Source organism: Medicago sativa, chromosome 7, assembly GCF_051527215.1.
Source record: "Medicago sativa cultivar Bolivia chromosome 7, Bolivia_mono, whole genome shotgun sequence".
Lineage (NCBI taxonomy): Eukaryota > Viridiplantae > Streptophyta > Magnoliopsida > Fabales > Fabaceae > Medicago > Medicago sativa.
In genome coordinates this window covers 97,473,851-97,497,292 of record NC_140755.1, presented here as the reverse complement: position 1 = coordinate 97,497,292, position 23,442 = coordinate 97,473,851, and the positions used below count along the sequence as shown (strand labels likewise).

Below are 23,442 nucleotides of genomic sequence, written 5' to 3'. Positions count from 1 at the left end.
AAAGTAGTTGTGTTTGATGGATTACAAAGTTAAATTTCCAAAACGGCCCCATCATCTTCAATTCCAAAAGTAAGCACCACCTTTCATTGTTTACTGGCCGCGGATGTGTCTGACATACATCTTGGTTGGTGGATCTTCTAAATCAAAGATCAACTTGTCACCCTCTTGTAAGTCGCGGTCTCTGACGTAGTCTGACCATTCACCACCCAAAGATTTCTCGGCATTTCCCATGCCAGTAGTTGTTACCTTGCATTTATATGTCTTGTGTGTCTCCACATCCTCTAAAGTCATCCTGAGATACTTCCTCTTCAAGACTCTCTTAGAAATTTGATTAGGAAAATGATGTATGAAATCAAAAATATTATATTGAAAGGATAGATAGCGAAATGACATATAATTATAAATCATAACACAATATTTAGAGTACCCTTGCATTACGACATTACGGATTACAAAATTAAATCTTCAAAATGGCTTGATCACGAGTAACAAATGAAAACATATTTAGTTAGCGGTAGAAACACTTTTCTAGTAATAATTGATATCTATCTATAAACCAATGAAAACCCTATTACCAAAGCTACCTGATTTATATCGTTTTGACTTTCAGCTTCAACGTATATAAATCCTTTCATATGATCCACAGTAAAGGCAGATATTAACTGCAATTTAGTATCCAGTTCTTTCAGGTGAACAAACTTCTGCATCAGACAGATAACTGAAAGCCTCTCTACCTGATTTATATCATTTTGTGTTTTAGCTTCAACGTATATAAATCTTTTCACATGATCAACAGGAAAGGCTAGGAATGTCAATGGATACCCATGGGTACGGATAATATGATACCCGTCCCCGTCCCGTTGAATAAATATGATACCCGTGCTCGTCCGCATCCTCATGGGTATTGAGGTATCCATGGGTACCCATGGAGTTTTGAATTTATTTATTTTTTGGTACAAATAATAGCTTTTTTTAATTACCAAAAAACTTCAACTTTTAAACATCCATACATAATCCATTCAAAATTTCATAAATCATGCATAATCCATAGAAAATTCATGATTCTTATATAATCTATATGTTTTATGATGTGAATGAAGTGGAAACGGTGAACTTAATAAGGTGAATTAAAAAAATTTAAAATAAAAATAGGTTATTATTGAGGATTTTTAGGTGGGCGGTAAAATTTTATTCAATAAGGTAATAACTTTAAGTAATAAGATACGCTATTTAAAGATATTTTAGTAATTTGAGGAAATGTTGGTTGTAAGCTAGCATGATCAGGGAATTAAGGGAAGGAATTTCATTCATAATTGGAACATAAAATTACAATAGTATTTCTCACTAAAGTGTTTTTCCAACAAAAATGGCAACAAAATATAAACCCATTACAAAATTGTACATGTACAACAGAAATTCAAGATAAAACCCAACAAATGTTTAGTTCTAAAAAATATAGTCAATTTCTCTTTTAGTATTCATAAAAAAGTAAAATATAGTTTTAGTCCATACTGATTTTTTTTTTTAATTGTGAATAAACTTTTGAGTCTTTCAATATTTTTTTACACACTTGTTTAAAATATTATAAAAATTTCCTCCGCAATAAATTACTTTAAAATTTCGTTTGCAGGTCCATTATTTTATGGAATTAGGCCTTCTTTAAATTGAGATTATTTCGAGCTTATGGAAAATAGCTTATGTAAATAAATAATTTTTTTTAATTTATAAGCTCTCACTTATTACGAATAAAACGAAGATCAAATAAAATGTTCATAATGATGGTTTAGACATTGAAATTTTTATACAAGTGAGTACTCCTTTTTTAAGGGATTCACTAATAAAAACTTTCAAGAATAAACTTATCATCCACAAAATATATACTACATAATGCAAAATAATAAAATAGAATTAACTTGAATCAATTAGCATTAAACCCTTATTTTCCGCATATAAAATTGAGTCGTGACATTTTCTAATAAATAGGGCCAAAATAATCTTCAAAGATTTTCTTATAATAAGGATAGAGATAATACAACACAAGAATACTAAGATCAAGAAAATGTGAATGTATTGCATGGAGACTCCCTTGCAAAGCAAATGCTTATTATGCACAATTTGATATTAATCAAAAAAATGAAAAGCCATTTAACATGAAACTTTAAAACGTCAGAATATACACAAGCTTGAACTTGGAATGAGATGCGCGGAAGTGATAATGAAAGCTTGTGAAAAGTGAACATGAAGCTGCACTTTAATTTACAACCATTATAAGCTTGAGGGAGTACTCTCTCTGTAGCAAATATGCTAAACTTCATGCGTAAGAAACAACTAAGATCTACTTAACTAAGTGGAAAACCATTTGGTGAGAATCCTTGTTCGTTACACGAGTTCTGCCATCGATTCCAGAACGTCGACAGTGCATAACGGCGTAAAACAAATCCAACCCATCTAGCATGTTCAACGTAAAATTTCCTGGCAGCTTCAGAATCAAATTCCATGCCCACATATGGCTGTTAGAACAAATCAAACTCCATCAAATATACCTGTACTCTATTCTAGACACCTATGATCTATTAACTTCTGCACAAATTGTGTCATCAGGATATATATTATTACATTTTTGAATAGTCATGGACTTTGATTTGTAAATATTCAGTTTCAGAATTCAGAGATGCATACATACTCAATCCACCAAAAACTACTGATAGCCTATATGTATAAGATTGTACAGTCCTCAAAAACTATAATAGTAATAGTGCCAAAGCAAGATTAAGAGGCAACTAAAGATTACACAAACTGCCACAAATTCAAGAATGTAAGATTTGAATGAATATATAAAAGAAATGATAATAAACTAAGCCTATTAACCCAAGTAAACAAACCAATTATACTTAGATTTCAGTTTTCATTTCTGCTTCATCAAAGGTACAAGTACAGTGGTACGATAAGATTTCAAAAACACCAGCAACTTAGGACCTGCTGCAGTAGCATCCCAAACCTGAAAATGAAATTATAGCAAAGAGAAGAGAAGCTACAAAGAATGCAAGTTTGGTAAAATCTCATCTTTAGCAAATGGGCTAGCTTCAAATCAAAAATTACTAACATATATGAAAATTCAAATCAAAATAACATAAAAAAGGGTAACCTGGATTGAAGTTTGTGAAAATTAAGAGTGATTACCATTATAAGACATCAACAGTTCAGTCACTGATGCAGGTCTGAGCTTTTCTAGAGTCTTCACACACTTAACCCAAATCGATTGTCAAAATTCATGCCAAAAGTTAAGGAGATTATTCCACAGACCTAATTATATTGAGACAAATGAACAATACATTATAATCAACATGCATGATAACCTCAATGAAAAAAGGCAACTTTCCTAAAACAGGGTTACTTCAAATCACTACAAAAGCATCATAACTTAGAATTTAGGCAAAAAAAAACAATATCAAGATCAAATGCAAAAACATGTAAGAAACAAACATAAGTCTTACCCAACTTGCAGGTGGATATCATGTCCAGGAAACACTTCACCATTGCTGCCACAGAGACATGAAACCGTCATTGCCAGCTGCATTGTTAAAATGAAACCTTACATAAGAGCACTTATACAAATTAATGTTAAGCTTCTAACCAACGGCTTTTCTAGTAGAATGTCAACACCAGGATATAACATCTCTAATTTCACCAAGAAATTTGATATATTTTGAGTCACATGCAACATAAAAAACTTCCATAATGCTATTAAACTGAAAAGGAGCTGAGAATGAAGGTTATAAGCATATTTCACCTCTTCAATTTTAAGGTGGAAAATTTATGCTGAATGCCAAGCGAGAATAAAATAAGTTAACAGAAAGAAGCTTCTGAAGCATACCTTTTCAAAAGTGGTTTCCCCCATTCCTGTTTTGTAAAGCTCGTGCACCATAGCTGTCAGGAAAATTTTGCCAAGTCTGGAACAGTTTTTCATCACCTTCAAAACGAAAAAAGGTGTATGTGATGTAAGACTGAAATAAAGTGTTAATCAGTTTGCCAGCTAAATGAATATATAAAAGTGCTTATTACTCTGCCCCAAGTAATTCATGAAATTCGCAAGAAAAATCTGGCTTAAAGATAAAGGAAAACATTAATTTCCTATGCCCCATGATCACTGGTCCACAAGACAGCAGTCACATCTGATAAACTAAAATAGCATGTGAGTTATTTCTTAATTACCTAATGCCAACGCCATATAAAACAGCACAAAGTCTTTGTTCATGGTATAATCCTCAGTTAAAGAAACCACTCATTTTGCTTTTTAAAAAAGTGGATATCTCAGTTACATTAGAAACGTTTGTATTAAATGTATATTGAATAACTTTACATCTCATGACTTGGTTCACAGTCAAGACTGCTGCCTAGGAATCTTATAATATTTGGGGAAAAAGATAATTGAAATGTCAAGGAAAAAAATTCGCACAATGAAAATTTCAACTCACTTGAATATGAGGTGCTTAAATGGCTTAGACTGAGAACTTACCGTGCTCACAAGAGAAGAAGCTGAAATCATCATTGCAGCAGGATATCTAGACACTGGAAATTCAAAAACTTCAGGTAATGTTGATTGATTGAATAAGGTTAGTGCACTGCTCGAAAAGTGAAACTTCAATTATATTCTATTTCCAACACTCTCTATCAACTCTCACTACTATTAACATCAACCTCAACATTAACAACAATACAAAATGCAATTGTCATGATGCGAGTAAATACTACAATTTCATGAAATGTAAATGAAATTATGCTCACCTGCTTTCGGTTTTTTCCATCGTTAAACGAAATCAGGACATTGCATGCTGGCTTGAAAGCTCCAAGAAGATAATTCTAAGCATAGAATCAAATGAATCAATGTTAGAATTGAAAAACAACAATTACATAACGAAAACACAAAAAGGAAATTGTGCAAAAGTCATTCATAAATGAGGTAACAACGGTTGATGACAAAGAGTGAATAGAAAATAGCTTATACAAAAGCACTTATGCTATAAGCAAATAATTAATGTGATAGAAAAAATTAAATTTCAGGGGCCATTTCATAATCAAGTTAATTTTAGGTACCAAATTGCCAATTCATACAATTTTCAGGTCTAATAGATAAGTTTAAAAATGAAAGAGAGAATCTTAAGAAAAAATATTTTATATCAAAAGGAAACAAACCGCTTGCATCATACCAAAAGAAAAGAACTAATTATAATCTGATATGCATAGGGAAGAGTAAAATGGTATGGGATGAATGATTACTACCTCAATTCCTTTTATTTGTATATTCACTTTCTCCCCTCCTTGACAGTGAATTCAGAAGCTGGTTTTGGGGGACCATTTTGCAAATCACTGGCCAAACTCAACCCTCCATACTCAACAGGAATATCCTCAGGTCTAATGAATCTGACCATAAGACATAAGACAACAAATTTTAGAAAGCAAACCCCACAATGGAAACACAAGGAAAGTTGGAACATTTTTTGCTCTAAAGGATTTTCATCAACATAGGTATACCATAATCAAACAAAACATATAACAACACACCAACTCAACAAAATCAACATGAAAGCATGAAATACATCCATACAAAAACCCAGAAACATATCATAACACATGCAACAAACAAACAAAACCAATTAACATCTCATAAACACAAAAAACAAAGAAAAAGAAGAATCAAAAAACAGAATTAGAAAATAATACAAAATCAATCAATTAAAACCAGAAAAGGGGAAAGACAAACAAATAAAACAAAATCACACCAAAATCAGAAAATCAAAAAATCAATCAATTAAAAGGGGTGAGAGGGATAATCTGTAACTTCTGTTGATAGATTTGAGAAGAAAATGATACATGCAAAGCTTCAATTACTCAACAATGGAGGTTTTGTGAATTATGGGTGAGAGGGAGTATGCAAGTTGAGGAAGAAGAAGGAGGATCTGTTTTTTCCTTCTTTCTCCCGTCCCCCCTTCTTTCCCCCGTTCCCCATTCTTTCCCCTTTTCTTTTGTTTTTTTTTCTTTTCACATATATACTAGTTGTCAACCCGTGCTTCGCACGGGGTGGATTGCTTTTTTTTTTTCTGATAATTTTGTTGGCAATCACATTTGTTAACGCTTAAAAGTGAACTGATTGCGAACATAGATATTACATGCTTATAAATATAAAAAGTCATGATTCATAACATGCCAAATCCTAGATTCTACCATAAAAGAAACCAAAACAGAAGTTATACAACATAGATTTTAAAGTAGTTGTGTTTGATGGATTACAAAGTTAAATTTCCAAAACGGCCCCATCATCTTCAATCCCAAAAGTAAGCACCACCTTTCATTGTTTAATGGCCGCGGATGTGTCTGACATACATCTTGGTTGGTGGATCTTCTAAATCAAAGATCAATTTGTCATCCTCTTGTAAGTCGCGGTCTCTGACGAAGTCTGACCATTCACCACCCAAAGATTTCTCGGCATTTCCCCTGCCAGCAGTTGTTACCTTGCAATTATATGTCTTGTGTGTCTCCACATCCTCTAAAGTCATCCTTAGATACTTCCTCTTCAAGACTCTTCTGGATATTTGATTAGGAAAATGTTGTATGAAATCAAAAATGAAAGTGTAAATGCACATAGATAGCTTGAGCAGAAACTACTTCTTTAAGGCTGATGCTATGAGACGCTAATATATTACGCTACTATATTACAGTTATAACATCATCTAAATTTAATATAAGAGAGGATATGTGGTATGTTATCTCTTTTCAATTTTATGGGTTGAATTATCTTTTTTCGGAAATTTTGTTATAGATGAATAGATTATTACAGGCAAACACAGATTTGTTAATATGCTTAAAAGCAAACTAATCCCAAACAAAGATATTATATGCATATAAACATAAAAAACCATGAACCATCAACTTAGATAGAATGCTTCAGCACAATTTTTTGAGGGAAAAAGACTTCCTTAAGACCAATGCTATGCCACGCTAATATATTACAGTTATAATAGCACCTAAACCAAATCTAACAAAGGATATGTGGTATATTATACATATATATTTATCTTTTTTCAATTGCTTTTTTCTTTTCTCTTTTTGAGCCCTTTCATTTGCTACATTGCTCTGCATTTTCTGAAAATCACCAAGTTTGCATTTTTTTTTTCCTTCTTCTTCCTACTTTATACTAATTTTTGGGTATAAAAATATATGGGACAAAATCAGAATAATGGAGACCATTTTTTTTGCTACTTGAATAACTGAAAAGAAAGTGGATAGAGGTAAGCTTCCCAATATTCATTCGTGTGTTATTTGTTACTCTTAACAGATGGAAATATTTATTTGATAATAGAAGATGATATTCGATTTATTAAAAATAAATTTTTGCTTACCAAGACTTGGGGTCTTTCAATGGAAGTCAAAGCTGCTGTGACATTCTTCTCAAAGTGATGATAATCCACGCCGCCAGTTTCTTGCACGTTGTCGACAACACCTGTATTCGCCTGAATTTCATTTCCAGCTCCTACCTCATCCTCATTGTTCATTTGTTCAATCTCAGCTTCATTGTCTGAAATAATCTCAATAGGTTCCTCTTTAACTTGCACGGGGAAAACATTTGGAATGTGAATTGCTCCCAGTTGTGTCAACTTATATATATTCTTCTCGCCCTTGTAGTCGAGCCTAATCTTGGTTGGAACCAAAAACCCAAACTCCTTAGCAATTCTGATTCCACTACCCATGTACACCCCTGTCTCATCCGTGCCAAAATGTGTGACATAGTCTATCCCTTCATCAGAAAGAAGCAATCCAGGAGCATTGATATTGATCTCTCTGCGATGTTCATTGTAGTACTGGTTTGGAATACGGACCCTACCCTACATTGACATAAAAAATACGTTGTTCAGCATAATTAAAGATCAAAATCATTAATTAAATATTGCACAAACAATTCAAGAAACATGGTCAAATTTATTTCACAAGCATCTATTGAGCCATAAAAAGAATTATGGAACAATATACGTAATTTTTTCATAAATAGGATCGTAATTAGGCATGGCAATGGGGCGGGGTGGGGACGAGTTTTATATTCCCCGTCCCCATACCCGATTCTCATATACTTACCCATTACCCTACCCATACCCAACGGGGATGAGAAATTGAACGTCATCCCCGTCCCCGATGGGTTCAAGTATCCCCGCCCCATCCCCATCCCCGCAATGAATAACATGGGTTCGGGGTAGTTTTTATAGCACGGTAATTATCAAACAAAACAACATGGCATATCAACATAAAATAATTTTTTGTATTCGGGACGGGTTTGGGTATGGGTTCGGGGTGGGTACCTGTATACCCGTTACCCGTCCCATACCCGTGTTTTGAAATCGGGGAAAACCTAAACCCATGCCCAAACCCAGTCAAAACGGGGAAAACCCGTCAAATTGGGTTTGGTTCGGGCGGGTAACCACAGGTATGGGTTTTGTTTAGCGTTTCAAAATATTTTTGAAAAGGATAGTAATTAATCATTCAAAATATTAGCCTTGAGAATGTTGCTAATCTTAAGCAACAATATGGATTGAACAAAACTGCAAATGAAGTGATCATTGTCTTAGAGGCATAAGTACATTAAAAAGTGAATTAAGAGGAAGAAAGGAATGACAAGTTAAGAGATTTTGAAACTTCAATACCACTTTCCTTTAAGATAGATAACAAACGATATTTTGTTTTGTTTCTCAACCACCTTTACATTATTGTTTACTTTGCAATTAGATTATCATTCAAGCTCTTCATGTATTGTAATTTGATTGTTTATATAGTACATACAATGGTTTCATGCAAATGTTACCGCATTTCATTTCAGGATGTTTCTTTACAACATCTGGAGGTTTGAGCAGTTTTGAGCACCCACTGAATAAATTGAAGCCTGTACAAAGGGTTGACAGTCCTGGACAAGTATGTGGTGCAACTTTCAAGGTGGATGCAGAGGCTAAGAAGGAATCAACTGGCATGCCAAGGGTTGGCAGTGCTGCTAACTGGTCTAATAATATCCGATTGCAACTCCATTTATTTGAACTAAGACTTTTATATTTATAGCTGGATTGAATTTTTCAAGTTTTGATTATCTAATCTTACGATATAGAAAAACCAAACCTTTGAGAATGTCTTCACCACAAAATCAATTTTGCGAACCATGAATATCATAATATTCTATATCATGATTTTTGAGACATCAATTGAGAGAGCAAGCATATTTGAAATGGAAAATATAACGAAATTGTGATGAATAGCTGCCTTTTTTTGTTATCATCTTTAATAAATTGAAATTCTGGAAATTTGCAAGTTATATACCTACTATTTGACTATGATGTTATATATTGACATAACAAATTTCTTACCATGATAACCAATCTGACTTCAAATTATATACATGACAACATAACTGCTTTTGTTACTACTATGCAAAAATAATTTATTCCAGTTAATATGAAATAAAAAATAATCCTAGGGTCAAATTCAAAGCACAAAACTTGTAATAAAAAATTATATGAAATAAAAAAATTGGTACATATATCTAAACTTAATATCAGGACGCAAATGATTGTGCCATCGCACTCTACACTGCTTGCCAACCCTTCCTTCTAACTTCTCAGCTATTTGAGCCCATTTTCTTTCACTGCCAGAAGTTGGTCTACTCCACTCTCAACATGATACAGTGGCTGATAATGATAATCATAGTATACTACAAAACTCAACCAACAATTTTAAAGAAAACAATATTGCAAGATTGAAAAATTTGAGCTAAAAAGTGAACCTTGAAGCAAGAGTTCTGATACCTGTTTTGCCAATTAGTGGTATAGAAAATTGGATAGAGACTCAAATTTCCTAAGCTATAAAGAACCATTAAATTAATGACATCAATCCAGCCATTAGAACCCCCATCATTTGAATTTTTCCCAGCAAGGTCTCGAAATCTCAAATTCCCTGCATCGGCTAACAGTGCATATATGTGGCCTTTTCCAATCACACCTACCACCCTTTTACAGTTATTCACAGCCTTTCTCCGCTTCAGAGACCATGCAAGATACTGCAGAACAGACAAAAAATACTATTGTTTACTTGAGTTGTAGGACTTGTCACATGCAAAAGGATACTGCGATGCAATTTTTGAGTGAGAGGAAGAAAAACTTACAGTATCTCGTTCATGTATAAGAGGTGGGAATAAGGATGGATATGAAAAACTGAGCTGCTCATAAGGCTGAAGTGTAGCATCATCTGAACTTGCTTTCTGAAACTAATACCAAGATTTGGCTCTTTAGTTTTTCAAATAACTACTACTAAAGCAAATTGTTGCATAGATTATATGTGAATCATAGATATTTATGCATCTCCTTAGTTGAGAGTTTTATATATAATATACATATAAACACTTTGAGTACATTCATTCATGGTGTTTGATAAGTTTACACTTGATCGACCACCTTGAGTTTGAGTTGAAAAATGGAAAATGGACAACCAAACATTAGAAGTATCCAAGAGCAATGATCATCCCTTCAACAAAAAAAAAACAATGAATCGTTGTGGTATAAGGAAATGGATCAAGTACCCTAAGTGCAAGTCATGTAACCCTTAAAAGTGTTGAAAATGAATGAAGCGGTTGAGATTGAAAGGTAGGGAGTAGAACTCTTCATTCCTGCTATCGGCTCTAAAGGTTTTAAACTTAGCCCATCATGGCATTCCTCTATCTTTGGCATTTTCCTAAGAAAAGGGAAACACCAGTGTTAAAGAGGTTTCTCATTGAATTTTTGTTGGTGTGAGTTGCAAAAATTATAGCCCTACAAAAGCTGAAAAAACAAAAACAACAATTGTTGCGGCATGACTACACCTTCAATTTAAAACTTGTCATAAACTATTTGTTTTTTGGTACCTTTTGCTACAACAAACATAGTAATGTATGATATTAACAAACAGGTAGAAAGCACCATGATGCTCTAGAAATAGGAAATCACACCGTTATAAAACTTGGTTCATAATTCAAAACTAAAAAATAAAGGCTGCAATGAAAGTATTAATGAAATAATAGCTTACAAATTATTGAGGAGTTTCTTAACGGCCACAAGGTTCCTGTTGATAAGTTGACCTCGATAGACAACTTCATAACCACCTTCTCCAATAATAATGTCTTTTGCAAACCTATTGGTTGCAAGTTCAAGGCCCCTTAACGTAAACCAGTGGCCCTAACCAAGGTGAGAGAATTCAGGCAGACCAGAACACGGTGATGACGCGGATATAGGATGTGACGAAGACCTATAAGCCGATATGCTCCTAAAACCGCCTCTATCTTCACCTGACTGAGAGCCATTCAGATCTTTCTCTAAACGATTAAATGAGTCTGATTGACTACTATTATCTCCATTCTTTGTTTGAATCAAAACCTTTCGAGAATCGCCGTCACTAAACTTATCACTCAAGCTCATAAAGGAACAATTTTGCGGATGATTATTCGATGAAACTTGATCGACACTAATTTCTTTGATCTCTTCTGAAATAGATAGAATATGGCCAAGAGGAAGCATGCCACCCTTGCCTCTTCTAGACCTCTTTCTTAAAGCAAGAAATATTTATAGCACCACAAGGATGATTATAATGAACAAACCAACCACTATTCCCATTAATACCCATGCTTTCAATCCAAAAACATTTGTTTTCTTTGACAACCCTGAATTTAGATCAGATGCCATTTTGTTGTTGTCAAATAAATCTGCAAATATCGGAGTTGAAAAATTAGAAGGCACTTTGATACATACAACAAAAAGTTATGACACCAAACTTCTCAACCAAGCAAATTTACACAAACAATCAGATCAAAACACAATTTCTAAGTATACATTAAGATTTTTGCGATTTTGCACACACAGAGGTTTGAGAAACTTAATCATACATCTGGCCATTCAAAAATTTCAGTAACAAAATATATTATCAATGCTGCTATATAAAAAGTAAGTAAAACATGATAGTCACAAACAAACAGAAGTTCATTTCCAAATAACAAAAGAGGGAGATAAATGGTTTGAACAAAAACTGCATTATGGTCAGAAATTCACCTTCCAACTAATCAAGCATAAATGAATCATATAAAAAGTAAAAATCACCAAGTATATTTTATTTTCTGAGATCAAAATAACTCTATTGTGACTTGGTCAATTTATCATATTATATACATACATACATAAATACATACATACATACATACATACATACAAACACAAAAACAATTTTATGTTTGAGAGGAAAGAGCCTAGTTTACCTTCATCAATCTTGCCATTATCTTCCTGTTCTTGTTGTTTCTCTGTCATTGTTAACTTGTTAAAATAATATACTGGAGAATATTAAATAAAGTGTGCAGCAATAAGTAAAATAATCCTAATCACCTATGGGTGCAACAATATATTGATCCCCTTGGCCTTGAGTATGATCAACCTGAAAATTGTAAAATCTCACATTAGAGTAACACATTTACCTTAGTGGTTCATGTCTTTCAGTTACAATCACAAAAATCTTTACAACAATGACTATATCAAGCAACATCCTCACTTACCTCACTGTCAGTATCATAATAATCATTATTCTGCATTTCATCATCACTCATATCATCTTGGAGTCCCTCATTGTCATCCTCACAAGGGTCCAGCACACTCTTCACCTATAAAATGCAAGAAGATATCGTCGGCAAAAACATTAGAAAAATATTTAATACTTGGCTTTGAGCAGGATATCCTTCAAATACCCTCAGAGCTAACACAAAATGCTTGTTGTTTACATTCCCAACTGATAGATCTCTGGCAAGTGCACCAAATACTATCGAAGTAGTAAAAATATCGATCCCACGAGGACTGTTTTTAACTTCAATAATTCAATTTCGTTATAAAAGTAGGATGTATAAAAGTTTATTTTGTTTTGCCACTAGGCAGTAGATTTGGTTTGATTTTAAGAAATCAAATAAAATAGTAAAGATTTGATTAAGAAAATAGGAGAGAGATGAGATCAGGTCTTCGAATCCTCTATGTTTCCCCTAATTGGTTACTGCACCTATTATTACTAATGATTCTCTAGTTTCACGATAGTTAACAAATTAGCCCTAATCAATCCCTTGAGTTAGGACCCTCTTTTTAAACTACAGCCCCTAATTCCTTAGGTGGTCTAATAATCATCAAAGGTTTAAGCACGTTAACCTAATATCACTAACAAACGATTATCCATTCCTAGACTAACCATGTTTATTAGAACAATTCAATTAGGTCTAAGTCGAAAGCTATGGTCAGTAGTCATTCGATCTCACAAAATCATGTTTATATTTGATCAGGATATAAAAAGCAGTAAGAACAATTGAATTGAATGAAAACTAGAATATCATTAATAAGTAATAGAGTTTCACAGCAACATATGATCAATTAGGGTTACATAGGTTCATCTCCGACCTAATCTCTAAGAGATTTAGCTACTCATAATTGAATTTACAAATAGCATAATCAATGAAAGAATTAAAACATACATAAACTGGGTTAGAGATGATGAAATCCTCTCCGCTGCAGCCTTCTGGGTGTTAAAATCGCACTTTCGTTCTCCAAAATCGTAACCCCTGTTCTTCAGATTGAGTGCAGTATTTATAGAAGTCATGGGCCTGACCCATCAAAATCGCGCCGCGCCTTGTTAATTGGCGTGCCGCGATTTCCCTCAAACAGGGAGGATGTAATTTTTCTTCTAAAATCGCAGCACGGCTTGAAATTGGCGTGGCGCGATTTCCTTCGAACAGACTTCAACATTTAAGCTTTTTGCACTCCAGAACAGTAGAAATTGCATAAGAACTCTATCAAAATGTCACAATAAGTCCCTAATATTACGTAATGACAGAATGTCATCACAACCCCAAACTTAAACCATTCCTTGTCCTCAAGGAATTTGCTTGCAACAGTGACAAACGACAGTAAAATAACAGTTACCTGACAAAACGATAGTACCCAAAAGTTCATTCTCCTTCTAGCTAAAGATGAGCTAGTTTGACTTGTTCGCATCCACCAATTCACAACTCCTCGCATCAAATTGAAATAGGGTTCTACCAGTCGACATGCAGGTCTACATATTACCATATGCTTGAAAAGTTTCTAAACATCAATCAAAGTCAATATCATTACACACTTTTGAGGTCTTTAGGGTTATAACGGGGCTTAGGTGAAAGGTGGGATATATTTGGATAAGTAGGCTACACAAAATTTGAGTTAGGCATTCCTACGGAAGTTAAAGCACAAAATTCAATCCTTCATTCATTCACCTTGTGGAAATACAATCAATGCAAAGGTACTAGAGAATACTTTTAACATTTAGGGACAATCGAGTTTGAAGTTACTCGGATTTTAAATGTTTTGTCCCTTTTTCATCATTCAATTTCTTTTTTTTTTTTGATACACCATTTTTGTGTATATATTGCATGACAATTTCATATTTCTTTCATTTTTTTGTTCTCTTATTCTCTAGTACCCCCACCCCAAACTTAGTTGGTTGCAAATTCCAATAGCAACCCCAAACTTAATCTTTAGCAACATTCTACAATGCCTTAACTCAGAAATTCATTAAGGGACAAGTCCTAAAAGTCTCTAGGCTTGTAATGTAGTTTGTCACCGAACAAAAAGTTCTAATCCTACCGGCTCACAATTGGTTAAGAAAGGATAAATTCAACAAATTAAAACAGGGTAGGCTTCAAAAAGGCTCACAGGACCAAGCACTTTTGCCTCAGTGTGTAATTGACAAAGACCAATCAATAATAGAGAAACAATGCAAGTTCTAGAAATGTAGTTGCATGGAAAACTAATCTAAATATAAGTAAATTGAAAAACAAGATTTGGCAATGAACCTTATGGCTGAGATTTCTAGGAGTATGTGACTACCTAGCAACGCCGTACACTTCGCCTTTGAATCAAGTCACCCCTCCTTTAGAACTTTTGGAATACCGTTTCATCAAACAACTGTTACTCAACTGGAATAGGTCACATGAAACAAAACAAATTCATTAATAATAAACAAGTGCAGGAGCAATTACAATAGGGAAATAAGTTCAATGGACTTTGACATTAAAAAGAAAATAAAAACTGAATGTATTGAAAAACAAAGTAAATCTAGTGGGTTGCCTCCCACCCAGCGCTTCTTTATCGTCACTAGCTTGACTGCTAAGGATCCTCAGAGGTCCTTCAGAATGAGTGCCACCCTTCCTTTAGGTAGGTCGCCACCTAGGTATGGTTTAACTCTTTGTCCATTAACTTTGAAACTTCGATCTCCTTCAGGTGTCACTAGTTCAACAGCTCCATATGGTGACACACTTTTGACCAAGAATGGTCCAGACCATTTTGACTTGAGTTTCCCAGGAAACAGCTTCAACCTGGAATTATACAACAAAACTAGTTGTCCACAGTTAATATCCCTAGGCACTAAGTTTTTGTCATGATACCTTTTTGTCCTGGCTTTATAGATGAGGGCATTTTCATACGCTCTAAGCCTCATCTCCTCAAGTTCATTAAGTTTCAAAATTCTTTTCTTACCAGCGGCTACTTGATCAAAATTCAAGGCCTTAATGGCCCAATAAGCTTTATGTTCCAGCTCGACTGGAAGATGACATGCCTTCCCATATACTAACTGATAGGGTGAGAACCCAAGATGGGTCTTAAAGGCTGTCCTATATGCCCACAGTGCGTCATCTAATTTCCTAGACCAATCTTTCCTATTTGACGCAACTGTCTTCTCCAGAATCTGTTTCAGCTGTCGGTTTGAAACCTCTGCTTGACCACTAGTTTGTGGGTGATAGGGAGTTGCAACTTTGTGCTTAATGTTATACTTTTTGAGCACATTTTCAAGAAAATTATTGCAAAAATGCTTCCCCCCATCACTGATCAATACTCTAGGAGTTCCAATCCTTGTGAAAATATTCTTTTGAAGGAAGTTGACAACCGTTTTGGCATCATTAGCAACACATGGTATCGCTTCAACCCACTTTGTGACATAATCAACACAGACTAGAATATGGAGATAAGAGTAAGAGGAAGGGAATGGTCCCATAAAATCAATACCCCAACAATCAAATGGTTCAACTTCAATGATTCCTTTTAGGGGCATTTCGTTCCTCTTTGATATGTTACCTGTCCTTTGGCATTTGTCACATCTTGTGACGAAGTCGTGGCAATCTTTGAAAAGGGTGGGCCACCAGAATCCACTTTGCAAAATTTTTGCAGCTGTTCTTTCTCCACTGTGGTGGCCTTCATAAGCTGAGCTATGGCAGTGCCACATGATACTATGTGCTTCCTCACCTGCAACACAACGTCTAATCAAACCATCAGTACCTACCTTAAACAGATAAGGGTCATCCCACAAGTAGTGGTTTGCATCTTTGAAGAACTTTTTCCTCTGAGGGTAGGTTAGATCATCAGGAACTATGTTGCCGGCCTTAAAGTTTGCCATGTCAGCAAACCAAGGTCTTTCTCCAATAGCAAACAGCTGTTCATCGGGGAACTCGGCCTTGATGGCCTTCTCCTTCTTTGTTACCTCATCATTCTCCAGCCTTGAGAGGTGGTCAGCTACCACGTTCTCGACTCCCTTCTTGTCACGAATTTCAAGATCAAATTCTTGCAATAATAGGATCCACCTCAACAGTCGAGGCTTTGAATCCCCTTTAGTTAAGAGATATTTGAGAGCTGCATGATCTGTAAAAACAATGACTTTGGAGCCTATTAGATAAGAACGAAATTTTTCCAATGCGAAGATTACAGCAAGCAATTCCTTTTCAGTTGTGGAATAGTTAACTTGATTTTCATTTAAAACCTTGCTTGCATAGTAAATTGCATGGAAAAATTTGTTCTTGCGTTGGCCTAGGACTGCACCAACAGCATAATCACTTGCATCACACATAAGTTCAAAAGGTAAATCCCAATTGGGTGCAATGATTATTGGTGCAGTCACCAACTTGTTTTTAATCAAAGAAAAAGCATTTAGACATTCCGAATCAAAATTAAACTCGTTTTCTTTGACCAAGAGGTTACAGAGGGGTTTGGAAATTTTAGAAAAGTCTTTTATGAACCGCCGATAGAACCCGGCATGCCCCAAGAAACTCCTCACTCCTTTAACATTGATTGGTGGAGGAAGTTTCTCTATAACCTCTATCTTAGCTTGGTCCACCTCAATGCCTTTAGCACTTATTTTATGTCCCAAAACTATACCTTCAGTTACCATAAAATGACATTTTTCCCAATTCAAAACAAGGTTAGTTTCGGTGCATCTTTTAAGTACAGCATTTAAATGGAACAAGCATTGATCAAAAGACTTACCAAAAACAGAAAAGTCGTCCATAAATACCTCAATGTTCTTCTCTATCATATCAGAGAAGATGGAAAGCATGCACCTTTGAAAGGTTGCCGGCGCATTACACAGCCCAAAGGGCATCCTTCGATAAGCAAACACACCGAATGGACAAGTGAAGGCAGTCTTTTCTTGATCTTCCGGAGCCACTGCAATTTGATTATACCCTGAATACCCATCCAAGAAGCAATAAAAGGCTTGGCCAGCCAATCTCTCAATCATTTGATCCATGAATGGTAATGGAAAGTGGTCTTTCCTTGTTGCGGTATTCAACCTCCGGTAGTCTATACACATTCTCCAACCAGTGACGGTGCGGGTGGGTATCAATTCATTTTTTTCATTTGCTACCACCGTCATTCCTCCTTTCTTGGGTACCACATGAACTGGACTTACCCATGAGCTATCTGAGATAGGGTAGATCATACCTGCATCTAGTAACTTCAGCACCTCTTTCTTTACCACTTCCTTCATTGTTGGGTTAAGTCTCCTTTGAGGTTGAACCACCGGTTTGTATTCAGCCTCCATGTGTATTTTATGCATGCAATAAGCTGGACTAATACCCTTTAAATCAGAAATGTTCCACCCCAAAGCTCCTTGATTGTCTCTTAACACCCTCATCAATTTTTCTTCTTCCAAAGGTGTCAAGGTATTGCTGATGATCACTGGTTTAGAGGCATCCTTAGTGAGAAAAACATATTTCAAGTGAGAAGGGAGTTCTTTTAATTCTGGATTTTTCTCTCCTTCTCCACTCAAAATAGGGGCATCTATAGAGTGCTTACCCATTAATTCTTCTGTTTTTACCGGACCCAACTCTTGCTTGCTTGCTGCTAGTTGCTTCACACAATCACTTACTTCAAGATCTTCATCATCTTCACCTTTTTCTATAGAATTCACAATTGCACGTTCAAGAGGGTGTGTTGGTTGATGTTCACAAGAGTCATCTTTAACTATTTCTTCAACAATGTCAATCCGGTAACACTTGGGATTTTCATCTTTGTGCTTCATGGCCTCAAATATATTAAACACTACTTGCTCCTTATGGAATCTCAACATTAGCTCTCCTTTCTCAATGTCAATCAAAGCACGGCCAGTTGCAAGGAAAGGTCTTCCTAGAATGAGTGGCATATCCTCATCTTCAGCCATATCTAAGATCACAAAATCTGCTGGAAATACCAAGTCATTAACCTTGACTAGCACATCTTCAAGTATACCGAAAGGATAAGAGATTGACCGATCAGCTAAAGTAATGGTCATTCTTGTTGGTTTTGGTTCCCCACACTTAAGTTTCTTCATCATTGAAAGAGGCATCAGATTTATACTTGCTCCCAAGTCACATAAAGCTCTTCCAATGTCTACCGGTCCAATTGAACAAGGGATAGTAAAAGCACCAGGATCCTTCAGCTTAGGTGGCAGCTTCTTTTGAAGAATAGCACTACAATTCTCAGAAAGTGCTATGTTCTCATCATCCTTAGGCTTCCTTCGTTTAGTCAACAAGTCTTTCATGAACTTAGCATACAACGGCATTTGATCAAGAGCTTCACCGAAAGGAATATTTACCTGAAGTTGTGAGAAAAGTTGCATGAACTTCTTGAATTGGCCTTCATCCTTTTCTTTCTTCTTCGAAAGGTGAGGGTATGGAAGCTTCACATATGATGGAATAACCTGTGGTTTGTCTCCATCTTTCAAAATTTGACTCTTCGACTTCCTCAAGATTGAATCTTCATCAATTAACTTCTCATTTTTTTCTCCCTCTATTTTTTCCTTCCTTTCGTTTTCAACTACTCCATGATCATTTTTTTCAACTACATCATTCTCCTCCACCTCAACCACTTCATCAACCTTCTTTGGAGCTTTTGGAACTAAAGGTGTCAAAACCTTTTTGCTCCTCAATTCAATAGCATTACAAGACTCATTCTTAGGGTTATCTTTAGTGTTACCTGAGAATCCGCCTTTGTTTTGTTCAGCCAACTGCTTAGCTAATTGCCCCAGTTGAGTTTCAAGCATCTTCCTAGAAGCTTCATTGTTCTTTCTTTCAGCTTCTTGACTCTTCTTCATCTCTTCAAAGTTGCCTTGAGTCATCTTCATGAAGTTCATCATAGTTTCCTCAAGAGCGGATGGCTTCCTTTGTTGTTGTTGAGGAGGAGTGAGCATCTGAGAGTTCAAAGCATTGTTATTTGAGTAGCTTAGATTTGGATGCTTATTAATGCCTGAATTGTAGTATTGATTCTGCCTTTGATATCCTCCCATGAAGTTAGCTTCTTCACTTGATCCTTCCGGAACACATTCACCGTTGGGATGTTCTTCACCACATAAGTCACACTTGATTGCAGCTACTTGTTGTTGCTTATGAGCCAAAGTGAAGCCTTGAAACTCCTTAGTTAGAGCTTCGATTTGTTTGTTCATAGCTGCTTGGTTAGCAAGGATAGCAGTTTGTTCACTCACCCCAAACACTCCTCTTTCTTTCTTTTTAGCTTGATCACGATACTCATTGCCAGCCATGTTTTCAATTAGAGCTTGAACTTCATGATCAGTTTTACTTTTGAGACTACCTCCCGCGGAAGCATCTAAGAACATTCGAGTGTTTGGTGTTACCCCCTCAGTGAAGATTTGGAGGTATTGCTTCTCGGTGAACTCATGATTAGGGCATCTCTTGAGAAGCAAATTGAATCGCTCCCAAGCATCATACAATGATTCACCTTCTCCTTGCTTGAAGTTAGAGATCTCCATCTTCTTGTCCCAATACTTAGACATAGGGAAGTATTTCTCCAAGAACTTCAGCTCTAACTCTTCCCATGTTTGGACAGTCCCGTTTGGAATTGTTAGCAACCAATCTTTTGCTCTTCCCGTCAAGGTGAAAGGAAACAGCCTTAACTTCTTTTGTGCTTCAGTCACGGTGGCTGGTTGCACACAAAACTCACAGGTTTCAGCAAAACGGCTCAAGTGTTCATGAGGACTCATAGCTTCAGTCCCATCGAATTGCTTGTCCCTCAAACCATTGAGGACAATTGTCTTGATGTCGAACGCTACGGGGTTAGCTGGTTGAAAAGTGTGGGTCAGTTGACCGCGATGAGTGGCTAACCCGTAGTCTCCAAGCTTAGGTCTTGGTGGTACAACTCCTTCTCCTTCCATCGTTGCAGATTTAGGAGAAGAGATTGTTTCAGATTCACTTGAGAGTTGCTCCGGTACTTGTTCTCGAACACCCGGTGGAACGGATTGAGCTAACCTTTGCGATCGGACAGCTTTCCGAAGTGCTCTAGCAGTTCTTTCAATCTCCGGATCGTACTCTAAGTCGTCAGAGCTCTGTTTACCTCGCATAAACAGCAAAATACCTTAGTAGCACTGCACAACGCAAAGTAATCAAGTGAATATGAAAACAGAAAAATAAAAATAAAAAAAAAACAGAAAATTAAATTGCAAAAACCCTAAATTATAACGTAATTGCCTTGTTGAAATAATTCAACAGTCCCCGGCAACGGCGCCAAAAACTTGATAGATCTCTGGCAAGTGCACCAAATACTATCGAAGTAGTAAAAATATCGATCCCACGAGGACTGTTTTTAACTTCAATAATTCAATTTCGTTATAAAAGTAGGATGTATAAAAGTTTATTTTGTTTTGCCACTAGGCAGTAGATTTGGTTTGATTTTAAGAAATCAAATAAAATAGTAAAGATTTGATTAAGAAAATAGGAGAGAGATGAGATCAGGTCTTCGAATCCTCTATGTTTCCCCTAATTGGTTACTGCACCTATTATTACTAATGATTCTCTAGTTTCACGATAGTTAACAAATTAGCCCTAATCAATCCCTTGAGTTAGGACCCTCTTTTTAAACTACAGCCCCTAATTCCTTAGGTGGTCTAATAATCATCAAAGGTTTAAGCACGTTAACCTAATATCACTAACAAACGATTATCCATTCCTAGACTAACCATGTTTATTAGAACAATTCAATTAGGTCTAAGTCGAAAGCTATGGTCAGTAGTCATTCGATCTCACAAAATCATGTTTATATTTGATCAGGATATAAAAAGCAGTAAGAACAATTGAATTGAATGAAAACTAGAATATCATTAATAAGTAATAGAGTTTCACAGCAACATATGATCAATTAGGGTTACATAGGTTCATCTCCGACCTAATCTCTAAGAGATTTAGCTACTCATAATTGAGTTTACAAATAGCATAATCAATGAAAGAATTAAAACATACATAAACTGGGTTAGAGATGATGAAATCCTCTCCGCTGCAGCCTTCTGGGTGTTAAAATCGCACTTTCGTTCTCCAAAATCGTAACCCCTGTTCTTCAGATTGAGTGCAGTATTTATAGAAGTCATGGGCCTGACCCATCAAAATCGCGCCGCGCCTTGTTAATTGGCGTGCCGCGATTTCCCTCAAACAGGGAGGATGTAATTTTTCTTCTAAAATCGCAGCACGGCTTGAAATTGGCGTGGCGCGATTTCCTTCGAACAGACTTCAACATTTAAGCTTTTTGCACTCCAGAACAGTAGAAATTGCATAAGAACTCTATCAAAATGTCACAATAAGTCCCTAATATTACGTAATGACAGAATGTCATCACCAACCTCCATTTTCAGTGGATTTTTCACCCAAGGATGATTTGCTTCTTCTTCACTGCAGCCCCCTGAAGAAAGGAGGCCCATAATCCGATGGCTACATGACAGACAAGTATAAAATGTGAATTTGCCCTTATATGATTCAGCACAGTGGAATAATAGAATGTTGAAATGCTAACCAATTGCATAACAAAGCACATGGTCATTTTGTATCGATGGTGTTTTAACCATTTCCCTACTTAAACAACAACCTAGTCGAAAATGCATTTCAAGTCTAAAGTCTAGAGCCTAAATAGTTCAGCAATCCATATGAGAGCTAAATAATTGCAATGAAATTAAGAACTCTGAAGAAACCAATAAACATATCATAAAGCAAACATAAGTTAGCACTATTCTCTCTACACAAATATTTTTTTAAATTGATTTAAGGTTATGCCCTGTAGTTGTAGCCCTATTATGTGACATATCAAATTCATTCATTCTTCAAATTATCAATCTAAATATCAATAACACATTTCAATTGAAATGCATTTAAAGGGAATAAAATATATAAAACAGTTTTAGCTAATTTTCTCTATATGCATAAACCCATATTCATCTATCAATTTTTAGCTAAATGTTTTATCAACAATCAGAGCCCTATAGGAAACTCACCTAAAGAATCACTTCCATTGATGCCAAAACCTTCAAGAACACTCAATTATCTTCCTCCTTCAAGGATCCTTTTGCACTTCTCTAACCTTCAAATTCGTTTCCTAGCAGCCCAAACAACATGTTTGAATAAAAGGGATTTACATGCAAGCTATTCATTACATGAATTTTGAAGAAGGATGAATTTAGGGAAAAGGGTTTGGTGGTTCTGCTGAGACAAATCAAAGGAGAGGGAAGAGTTCTTGACTTATCTTTAGTTTCTCCTTAGTTTAGTTGGAAGAATTGAAGGAATGGGTACCTCATGCAAGCTTGATTGAGGTTAAAAATGGGGGTTTTGTGGTGTTGGAGAGTGGAAAGGATGAGTCCGCGTGAGAAGGAAATAAAGGAAGAAGGAGTTCTCATTTCTCTCTCTTCATACCACTCCATATATATAGGGGAAAGGCAGCATTTACTAATTTACCAAAATACCCCCATAAGGGCAAAATGGTAATTTCCACGGACATTTATTTTCATATTAGGTATAGATAGGGAAGGGGAACTCCAATTTGTGATTTACCAAAATGCCCCTACAAGGGCAAAATGGTAAAAAAAACAGCCATTAACTTTAATAAATAGTATAGTAGAGTTGAATGTCTATATTGTTTGCCACTTCTTTTCTCATTTTTAAAAATGAAACAAAAGCATCCCCATGAGCTTAGCTCAGTTGGTAAGGATATTGCATTTTATATGCAGGGGCCGGAGTTCGAACCCCAGATACTCCACTTCTCCACAATTAAATTGTGTGAGCTCTAGTCACTAGGCTACTTGACAAAAAAAAAT

General features: G+C 35.6%; 3 protein-coding genes and 1 non-coding gene across 18 annotated transcripts; 2 read left to right on the top strand and 2 right to left on the bottom strand.

The window, feature by feature from the left end:
• Positions 1–1,980: 1,980 nt before the first annotated feature.
• On the bottom strand, positions 1,981–6,464 carry LOC146910866 (origin of replication complex subunit 1B-like). Of its 7 annotated transcripts, none has more exons than XR_015017895.1 (7): positions 5,872–6,020; positions 5,281–5,421; positions 4,786–4,860; positions 4,517–4,569; positions 3,875–3,970; positions 3,495–3,571; positions 1,981–3,303 (listed from the first exon to the last, which is right to left on the bottom strand). XR_015017895.1 is itself a non-coding variant. In XM_085724037.1 (7 exons), exons 3-7 carry the CDS (start codon positions 4,803–4,805, stop codon positions 3,291–3,293), a joined length of 312 nt encoding a protein of 103 aa, XP_085580163.1. In that variant the 5' UTR covers positions 4,806–4,860; positions 5,281–5,421; positions 6,344–6,464; the 3' UTR covers positions 1,981–3,290. The 7 variants fall into 7 exon arrangements, 3 of the variants coding, with proteins under 3 accessions (XP_085580163.1, XP_085580164.1, XP_085580165.1); XR_015017897.1 differs by having other exon boundaries at positions 1,981–2,998; positions 3,181–3,303; positions 5,281–6,014; XM_085724037.1 differs by lacking the exon at positions 5,872–6,020 and adding an exon at positions 6,344–6,464 and having other exon boundaries at positions 4,517–4,622.
• LOC146910863 (meiosis-specific protein ASY1-like) lies at positions 6,123–23,022 on the bottom strand. Of its 9 annotated transcripts, none has more exons than XM_085724033.1 (10): positions 22,627–23,018; positions 21,982–22,069; positions 12,599–12,703; positions 12,432–12,480; positions 12,308–12,349; positions 11,089–11,761; positions 10,607–10,758; positions 10,193–10,294; positions 9,837–10,087; positions 9,391–9,742 (listed from the first exon to the last, which is right to left on the bottom strand). In XM_085724033.1, exons 2-6 carry the CDS (start codon positions 22,057–22,059, stop codon positions 11,622–11,624), a joined length of 414 nt encoding a protein of 137 aa, XP_085580159.1. In that variant the 5' UTR covers positions 22,060–22,069; positions 22,627–23,018; the 3' UTR covers positions 9,391–9,742; positions 9,837–10,087; positions 10,193–10,294; positions 10,607–10,758; positions 11,089–11,621. The 9 variants fall into 9 exon arrangements, with proteins under 9 accessions (XP_085580161.1, XP_085580159.1, XP_085580160.1 ...); XM_085724034.1 differs by having other exon boundaries at positions 9,837–10,108; positions 22,627–23,017; XM_085724027.1 differs by having other exon boundaries at positions 9,391–10,087; positions 22,627–23,022.
• On the top strand, positions 8,232–9,104 carry LOC146910865 (uncharacterized). The gene is made up of 3 exons (XM_085729471.1): positions 8,232–8,242; positions 8,542–8,617; positions 8,818–9,104. Exons 1-3 carry the CDS (start codon positions 8,232–8,234, stop codon positions 9,094–9,096), a joined length of 366 nt encoding a protein of 121 aa, XP_085585597.1. The 3' UTR covers positions 9,097–9,104.
• Positions 20,027–20,133, top strand: LOC146910864 (small nucleolar RNA R71). The gene has a single exon (XR_015020943.1). It is a non-coding gene; the product is annotated as a small nucleolar RNA R71 (small nucleolar RNA).
• Positions 23,023–23,442: the final 420 nt, after the last annotated feature.